The 9,917-nt window shown below is 33.3% G+C and overlaps 1 protein-coding gene across 3 annotated transcripts in view; it reads right to left on the bottom strand.

The window, feature by feature from the left end:
- The window catches only part of LOC108684171 (S phase cyclin A-associated protein in the endoplasmic reticulum), a 42,397-nt gene that overhangs the window by 29,229 nt on the left and 3,251 nt on the right, over positions 1 to 9,917 (bottom strand). For all 3 annotated transcript variants that reach the window (XM_018188327.1, XM_018188329.1, XM_018188330.1), the window contains exons 4-10: positions 9,079 to 9,821; positions 8,505 to 8,985; positions 8,169 to 8,351; positions 7,841 to 8,092; positions 7,319 to 7,765; positions 7,128 to 7,237; positions 6,914 to 7,037 (exon numbers count right to left, since the gene is read on the bottom strand). In XM_018188327.1, the coding sequence (XP_018043816.1) occupies positions 6,914 to 7,037; positions 7,128 to 7,237; positions 7,319 to 7,765; positions 7,841 to 8,092; positions 8,169 to 8,351; positions 8,505 to 8,985; positions 9,079 to 9,821 (2,340 nt within the window). The remainder of the gene's footprint in view (positions 1 to 6,913; positions 7,038 to 7,127; positions 7,238 to 7,318; positions 7,766 to 7,840; positions 8,093 to 8,168; positions 8,352 to 8,504; positions 8,986 to 9,078; positions 9,822 to 9,917) is intronic.

The raw sequence follows: 9,917 nt of genomic DNA, 5'->3' as shown, positions 1-9,917 counted from the left end.
TGAACTCTTATTTGTTAGCGATACTTGATTGTTTGTTACATTGACGAATTAATTTGCAATCGTAATAAATAGATCGTTTTTTTAACAAATATCACATTTGTTTTTCCTTGATTTGTTCCTATAACAAAATCATTTCTCTCAGTGTATAAGCACTTCGAAAACATATATGCGCCACACATTTGTTATTGAATTTTAAAAGATCGACAATACATCGTAGACAGAAAATATTGACGCGCGTAATCTTTTAAGAACTATTGTTGCACCGGGCGGGCCTCGGATGGAAAAGATAATGTTACGAACCGGCCGTTCATGAGAGGTAGCGAAATAATCTCCTACGAAACATTAAAAAGTGGTTTGACCACTGCCTTGACAAATTCAATCCCATCCGTATCCAGAAAGAAAAAAGGGCTGCCACGACTTTCTGATACGGGGCGAACGAAAACAAGACGCCAGCGAGACGTTGAAATTTCGAGGAACGCATATATCGGGGTATGTGCGACCATAAACAGGAGATGCTTTTATGTTAATCCAGTTCTTTCCAAACTAAGCGTCACGGAAAGAGCAAATCGATGAGAAAAAGATTTTAGAGAATTCTATGAGACGCTGATAAAATATAATAGCATGGATTCTATATTATAATTCTACGATCTATCAATTTATATACCTTTACATTCTCATTTTACTTACGGAATCACTATTCTTTTTTCTTACAATTGTTATATAATGGATCTCCAAAAGCAGAAAGTTTAATTAAATGTACAATATTTATTGTCGCACGGAAAGAACGGTTTTGCTAAAGTATTTAAAAATTAAGCTATGCACAGATCTATTAAATGATTTTGTTGGACCATCAAAATAATTAGTAAAACGTTTAAACATTGATGACAATGCTGCAAAAAGTTTTAACATTTTAGCGCCCTACATAATTATTTTGATGGTCTAAACAATATTATTTTCGGATCTCTCTGTATCCAGCTAAATTTTTAGACACTTCAACAAAACCGTTCTTTCCGTACAGTATATTAAATACTATAAATCTGAATTTTTATTTTCTCGACGAGAATTTCAAAACGCTAAACGTTTTAAAAATATACGCGAAAAATAAAGGAGATAACCAACAAGATGCAGACTGGGCGATTCCGTATATATTTTTCACAGGTACAATTTATATATATATTTTTTGCATTTAACAAATGTAACTATCGTCTACTGTAAAATCAACGTTACATCTCCTTTATATCGCGATTTACGTCGCTCGGACTTCAATTCATTTGACTCAGAGGACATGTTGTATTTTCCCCTCTTTTTTATTTTACGGTCAACGAATACAGTTTCTAGTCATCGAGAAATCGTTTTCCCGTCAACCGGGATGCAGTCACGCATAAATACATATATGAATTCGGGAAACGAAAGAGGGATACTGTACCGATCGCGAACGGTTTCTAGCGATTTACGTGGAACTGAAGATTTGTTTGGCCAACGAACTAGATTAGGAAATGTTCGCGGAGATGGGAGGGGTTGGCAAACCCCTTAAAATGATTCGTCTCTTCGCGTAATGGTCCAGAACAGAAAGTTTGTCCCAATCCCAGCAGGATGAATTAAAGCGAGTCTTTATTCCGATTTTCTTAAATTTTGAATCGATTAGAAACCGCCATTCTCGAAACATGCTGCAATTCATCAAGTATCAAAGAAATAAATGCAATACACAAAAAGCTCGTATTCCAGTGATATTCACGAGTCCTTAATTTATTTTCTATCTCGAACACGCGGCTTGTATACGTTTAATTCGACGCAGTGCGATCCCACTTCGATTGCACCTTGGCCGCATGAAAACGCGTATACATCGGGAAACACGGCAAATACAAGCAGTTATAAAGATAACGCGGGAGGGCACCGCGTCTATAATCCCCGCTTATCGCTGAATTTTTAATTTGGCGAGAGTTTTTATCACCGTCGTGCGCTTTACGATGTCTTTTTCTGGTCCATTTAGCAACGAGGTGACTCCCTCGCTTCCATTTTCTCGAGAATCCCGAATCGCATATGGAGACAAGCTTGACCAATAATACTGTACGGTCTAACGATAAACGAAGCTACACGATTGCCTATACGAAAACACGAGCAATAAAGAGTAAAATGCCGATATAAAACAGGTGAATTCGTTCCGAATATCCGCTTAAGCCGAACGGAATTTTGTAATTATTATAAGATGTTGATAAAACGAGCATGTATTTCTTGACTATTGTGTTACACGTGTTATCATTAATAAAAATAGAAAGAAAGTCCGAGTGGAGTAAATGAGTGATGAAAGAATAACGATACACAGAATAGAAGTGAGCAAACCTTCATTTTTATTAATTACACTGTACAAAAAATGACAGCTTTTTTTCGAGCACAAGAATGAAAGTAATTTCCTATAGTTTTTTTTGATAAGCACTGAATATGTAATTTTAATTGCGATAAAACTTGTTCAACATATTATAAATTGTGATAACCAAACTATACTAAGACAGCTTTTTTTACAGCTTGAGAGTCAAAAATAATATTAGCATTGAGTAAATAGTTTATACGTATCATAAAAAATGTAGTTACACTAAGAAAAAAAAATTGAAAATGACATTTTCTTCCATATTTATTGATTATAAAAAAATTTAACTATGAAATTGTAATTGTAAAAAAAATAAAATAGATTGTTTACTAGGATAGCAAAAAGTAACAGTTTCCTATTAAAATATATAAAGATTATTTCAAGAATAAACATTATATCTCACAAATAAATTTTGAAGTATCTTTTTCTCAGAAATTTTATATCAGAAAAAAGTAGTTAAATTTTATATGTTTTATCTTATAGTAAAAGTAGAAAAAAGGATACATATACTACGGACATTTTTCTAAAACACGTATGAAGTAGTGGAGGATATTTTACGACTTTCTCGGAGCTGTTTTTGCGAATGAACTCCTCCTCCCATCCGATGAAAGATTCAAGTATTCGAATATCATCCGTCATCGAATGATATCGTAAAATCGTGAAATCTCGTCGATCGTCGACGCGGCAGCTGGAAAATTGCAGCGCGCATTTCGTATTCTAGGACGTGAGAAGAGGTCGTTGAAAAAGCGCCTCTGATAGACGGCAATGGAAAAGGAAGAGGAAGAGGAGGAAGAGGAGGACGAGACAAAAGATTAGGCCGAGTCCTCGAAATCGGGGCTTGATGGAAGTGGAAACAGAAGTACCCTACGCACACGCGTTCTCCCGCGTGGACGGACTTTCCTTTCACTCTGTACAACTCGGGCTCCATCCGCGCGCGTGTTGTGCGTGTATGCGCGCGCGCGTGAGCGTGAGCGTGAACGAGCGCGTGATGCGTGCGTGCGTGCGTGCGTGCGTATCTGTATGTGGGTGACGTCACTAAAAGCTCTCTCGCCGCTAATGCATTTGCGGAGGGGGATCCTTGGAAGAGGGGACAGGAAGGAGGTGGCGCCAGTGCCGTATCTATGGAGCGTGAAGAACCGATGGCGAAATCACGCCGATGAATTCCCGTCGTTGGCGAAGCCACGAGATGATCGGCTGGAGGAAAAGAAAAAAAGGTAACGCGCGAAGTCTGCTGTAACCACCATACGGTTGAAAGCATGAATCTTCGCACTGACGAGAGAGATGCGGCTGTGGCCACGTAAATAACGGGAAAAAATCCGAGAAAAAGAGAGAGAGATGAATCGTCCTATTACAAATTCCAGATAAAAGCATGAAAAATGAATGTGAGTTCGTATAACGACTTTTTTATACTTCTTTGATAGATTTCATCGCGTCCTCCTCTTGTTGTTGCATAGAGATATACGCCGCGCATTTGCGCAAAATGGAACAAAAAATAACGATCGATCGCAGTAATTATATTTGTCGTTTTGTAATTAACTGCATAAAGCACTCAATATTTCATCGACATGTAGATATACAAAATGACACAACGCCAGACGCATGTAAATCGAATTAAACCGAACCATATTGTTTTACTAACCGCGCACACCAAGCCGTGATCAAATATTTTTAATTAATTGAACCGCGAATCCGATGAAAAAGGATAAATATATGTATATATTTAAAAAGTGTAATTTATATTTTAAGTATACATTTTCTCTTAGTAATATGACTTAGTAATATGATGATCTAAATTTCGGAAAGACAGCCTTCAAAAAATAATAATGTCAAAGCACAGAGATGAAAAATGTCTATAATTTCAATCAATTATATAGTCGCTTAATTCATGAATTTTTTATTATACAAAAAATTTTTTATTGACGTTTGACGATATCACTACTGTAACTATTTAAATCGACATCAATATCAGTACTATGATTAACTCTCCATCGATAATGCCGAGTCTTTTAAAAACACGTTGATGTTTTGATTGTAATTTTTTAAAAAATGAACAGAGCGAGATTCGGTATCACCTCTTTAAAAATTTAATAGTTAAGCTTATGTATACAATCGACGTCAGTATTCATTGGGTTTTATTGCATTGATGAACAGAAGTCGTATCTTCAGCAACTCATGTTACAAATCATAAAATTCTGTGTAAATGTAAAAAATTTGGAATGTTTTCATGTTTCATATCTTCTCGTCACGCTAATTTCAATAAGTATAGAATATAAATATATAAGTACATAAGTATAAGAAATATAAGAAAAATATAAGTACATATATAAAGAAAAATTTTATTTTTAAAATGGATTTTTCAGTGTTTTATATCATTTTTCATTTATGTAATTTCAGAAAAATCAATTTTATGGAGATATGTCAGACAACATAATTCACAAAATATTCGAAATTGCAAATTATAATCCAAAAATCCACATTGCTGGTGGAAGTTTAATAAATGCAAATTTAGTGTATTGCTCGAATGCGATTATTGTTATTATTAGGATTGATATTTTGCTTTTCTATTATTCAAACTTCAAGTACGTTTCTCGAAATTAGTATGTTGTATTTCTTTTATTTATCAAGGAAGCGATACGTGCCTACGTGACATTTCAAACGAGTCCGAAAGGCAACCGCATGACGTGAAATCATGAATCCTCAAGATTCTTAATCCTTATTTTGACAAGTCGGACAGAATGGACAGGATGACAGGGACACGTCGTCTTTACCGTCCTTTTCTTGTCCTCAAAACGAGATAAAAAAAAGAGAAAGTAAAAAAGGGAAAAAGAAAGAGATAAAACAAGCTGTAATCTACATGCCTATCTAACATATTAGCTCGCTTTAGAAGATGATGCTCATTATGTTCGTTTGTGCTCGTTCGCGGATATCACCGTGTACTTTGGCTCGCGTCCTTATTGAATAAACTTTTGTTTGTAAGACCTTCAGATGGAATTGATGGAAATAAGCAAATAATGCTACTCGTCTATTTTTCTAAAGATTTATTTATGATATGATTCCACACATCACTTTTTTTAATAAACCAATCTCTATAAAAATTGATGGGTAAAATTTTCTTGTATAAGTAAATATAGAATTTCATTGTCTATTTAATTACCCCTGAAATTTAATTTACAGAAATTGCCAAATTACAACCATGATCCGAAGCTCGTTGATGCTTTTTGATGTTGATGATGAGAACAAGAACTATTATTGCTGTGATCATATTTGAATGAACACGAATAAAAAATAAATTAAGATAAACTGATTCATTTAGAAAATTAATTCTTTTTACTTCTTTTTTAAATTATAATATAAATAATATTTTGAAAACTGGATTCAAAGATTCCTATTCGGATAAATTAGTTCTCTTCTTCCCAGAGGGCAGCACTTACCAGACAAAATACTGTCGATACCGACTTACACTTTATATTATATAATATACTTATGAAGTTATATTCAGAATGAACAATTCTATTTTGCTAAAATCAAAAATTTCTTATAGAAAAACTCAAAATTAACATGAAACTTGTATTGAAGATTGTGATTGACTTCAATCAAATTCAGATTAATTTAATTGACGATTTTATATATATTTTATATATATATATTAGATGTAGTAAAAAAAAATCCATTATTTTTGCATGAAATTGAATGGAAAAATAATGGATTTCTTTTTACTACACCTAATGTGCGCGCGCGCGCGCGTGTGTGTGTGTGTGTGTGTGTGTGTGTGTAATTTATCAAGTAAGATATTTACAATATCTTAATGTGAAAAACTATCAATTTATTGTCATTAATTTTTTGACACACGAAAAAAAACATTAAATTAGGTTAAAATAATTAATTATATAATAAAATTTTGATTTGAGCAATTCAGTTAATTAATTATTGGTTAAGCGATATTATTCTCAAAATTACGAATTGAAAATTAGCTTTCAATCAAAATGGACAAAGCAAATTAAAATTAAAATTACCTGATTGAAATCTGATTTAATCTAATTAGATAATATCCGAAATCTAATCTAATTTTTCGCATTTTAATTTAAAATATTATTATTAAATATTTAAAGGTATTGCGCCTTAGAATTCATTAATATGACGAAGAAAAATCCAATCGAATAATAAATATAGTAATATTTAACAATTCTGGCGTTGATGTAATAGAATTGAAAAATATATTAATGAAACGCAAAAATATCGAGAGTATGATTTATAGGGAAAAAATGAAATATATATGATCAATATAATGCCTACAGTTAATTTAGGCCCGGTTTTTTAATTTTCTGGTTAACTTATGATTAGACTTAACCTGATGTTTTATTTAAATGGGCTTAATCTGTGATGATGTCATTGGATGAAACATCAGGTTGAGCTTAACTACAAATTAATCAGATATTGAAATATTGAGCTTTAGAATCATTTGTTTTTTTAATTTGAAATTAGAAACCATCAAAGAGTACATCATACAATCACGTATTATTGGTTTCTTTAAAATAAATAGGAACTTACCTCCAAACGTTGTAGAAGTAGATCTAATATAACAAGAATTTTGTTGCTTAATAAAATAGCTTCTGTACTTTCTGTATTTCCACTGACCCCTGCTTTGTACACTCGGCACAACGATGCAATTACTCTAAAAGATTTTATATACAAGTGTAAGATATCTCATAATATATATTAATTAAAAAGTTTATTATACTTAATGTATAGTATTATTACTTACTTATTCGGTAAAATGTGAGATGCATTTTGTATATTTAAACCTAAATTCAATAAATTCGTTAAAGTGTCAAATCCATTCAAATATCTAAAAGTATCTTGATCAAGTGGACACTGAAATAAAATAAACAGGACATAATTATGTTGAAGTTATGTAAAGAATGGAAAGAATATTATTATCTCTACAGAACCTACCGATTTGGAGAATGCTCGAACAATTTCCCCTAAGCAGCGTTCCAAAGTGGCCAATGCTATGTTTGACCATGCTGATTTGGAATGATTATTATATAATCTGTCTAATTCTTTCAAATTGCGCCGAAACTTGGCTTTATTGGCCGATTCGACAGATAAATTTTGATTAGTCTCACTTTTGTATTTGTCTTCCCATTCCTGTCCGCGTGAGCTCATACGTTGTTTTATCTTTCTGCACCGGCGTTTCAATGCTTTTTGCTTCTCTTTCGCAGCCTTGTTGTTATTTGCGTTATTATTATTAACTATAGTGACAGGAACGTCCCGTATCTGTGCAATATTAAAACGCTGAAGTTCATCTCGCGATGGCTCGCGGTTATCATGCGCGTTTCGTACTGCCTCAAGATGCGTCTTTCCTTTCAAATGACTTAGAAGATGTACTTCGTTAGATATCTGTAAAATATACAAATACAATCAGTCTCATTAAAAAGAAAAAAAAGATCATGCGTATTTATGCAGAAAGCTTACAATTGTGCCACACAGAGAACATTGTTTTTGAGCAGGATACGATTTGAGAGTAGGTGGCACTTCCTCTGATCTTAAAATTGAAGATTCAACTGCACGTTGCCGAATGTGCTCAATGTTTTCTACATGCCGTCTAGCGGATTCTTGCTGTTTTTGCGCTATTTTCTTCTGCAGCTCTTCTTGATTAGCTAGTTGAGCTGCATGAAGTGCCGATAAGCGTTCTTCGCGATCTCGTGCTTTTTCTCTCGCTAATTCCTACAAAGTTAAAATTGGTAACTTTAAAAATTCTAAAAATGAAGATTTCTTGATGATATACCAATAATTTACATACTTGTCGTTCTTTTTCTCTTTCAAGTTGCATTTTGCCAACCCTTTCCTCACGTTCTCGTCGTGCCTGTTTCATTTTTTGTATTCGTAACTGCCGTTCTGCCTCCAAAGCTCTTCGACGTTCTTCAGCTGCAGCTTCTTTGGCAGCTTTCTCCTCTTGTCGCCGTTGACGTTCTTCTTGAATACCCTACATAGTAAACCTCACACTTGTTAAAAATATAATAATAATATGTGTGTGTTATAAATATTATATACAATTTTATAGATTTAAAAAAAAAATTTGAATTCTTTAATTTTATTATTAAAAACAAATTATCTTTTTGGGGACACACATATATACCTGTAATCTCTCTTCTTGTTCTTGACATAATGCCATAAAATCGTGTCTTTTATTTTGTGCCTCCAGTTCATTGATAAAAGCTATTTCCTTCAACTTCGAATCTTCATCATGTGCTTTCCTTACTATTTCTAATAAATGTTGTGTTCTGTTTTCTTCTGCCCTCTTAAGTTTCATTTCCATTCTGATCCTTTTGTCCTCTATTAACTGATTCTTTGCACTTTTGACGTCTTCCACTTTATTCAATAATTCTCGCAACCGTTGCGATTTCTCCATAAGTAGCTTTTGACGTTTATGTTGAGCACATGCTTGTTTTGCTTGATATCTTCTTAATGTTTCAGGAAGCGATCTTTTTCGTGATGGAGATGAAAGTTTCTGATGTAGTTCTAAAGCACGTCCAGGATGGCGAGCTACTAATGCACGCAATTGTGCAAGAGTATCGACTCGTTCCGCCCAAGACATTCCTTCTAACATATTTCCATACCTATAACATTCATTGTGTTAACAAATTTTAATAATCCTATCAAGACGTTAAACAATACACTATGCTAACAATACACTAATAGTTTTTACATACCTATCTTCTAAACTAATATCATCAGTGACCACACTAAGCGGTACTGCAGGTTCGTCTTCCATTTCGAGAACCATTTCACCATCCGTTTCATCTGTTTCAGTGTCAACATCAATTTCAGTGGACTCCAACTCTAAAATCTGCCGTTTTAAGGACGCTTCTTCATCTGATAGCTGCTGAGATCTTTGAGAATCTGCTTCTTCTGTCTTCCTCTCTTCTTCTAGAATAATTCTTTCTCTCTCTGCCTGAGCGGTCATAAACTGCTGTATACGTTTCTCAAGTAATTCTGCATCATTCTTAAAGATAGCTGCGATTACTGATGTCGAATTAGTATCGCACAAATTTATTGTGTTCTTTTTAAGTGTGTCTTCAATATTACTTTTAATCGTAGATGTTATATATTCTCCTTTAACTTTCTCAACTTCATTATTCATATTTTTGCCAGTTTTTCCTACAATACATTTCTTCTTTTGTTTGTTTCCGTCAGGAGTATAACTACTTTTCTTCAGCTTCTCTGATGGACTTTCTATTGATAAAGCTGGCAAAGATAGAGCAGTACTTGGTTTATGAAAGCGTGTGGACATATTCAAGTTATGAGTGCTTCCTCTTCTGCAACGATTTCTTACTGTTTGCCAGCCATCACTTTCATCTTTTAACTTTGGAGATACTGTTTGCTTGGTTAAAACTTCTACTGATCCGTTCATGTCTCTATTTTGATCTTTTTTTAAAGTATTTTGTTCTGATAACTGAAAAAATATTATATTATTCACACACAATATATTTGAATTAAATTATTAATTTAAATTAAAAATATACATATAATAATATATTTATAAAATATA

Source organism: Atta colombica, unplaced genomic scaffold (assembly GCF_001594045.1).
Source record: "Atta colombica isolate Treedump-2 unplaced genomic scaffold, Acol1.0 scaffold126, whole genome shotgun sequence".
Classification (NCBI taxonomy): Eukaryota; Metazoa; Arthropoda; class Insecta; order Hymenoptera; family Formicidae; genus Atta; species Atta colombica.
Note: the sequence above shows the minus strand (reverse complement) of the source record. Positions and strands in the feature narration are given on the sequence as shown.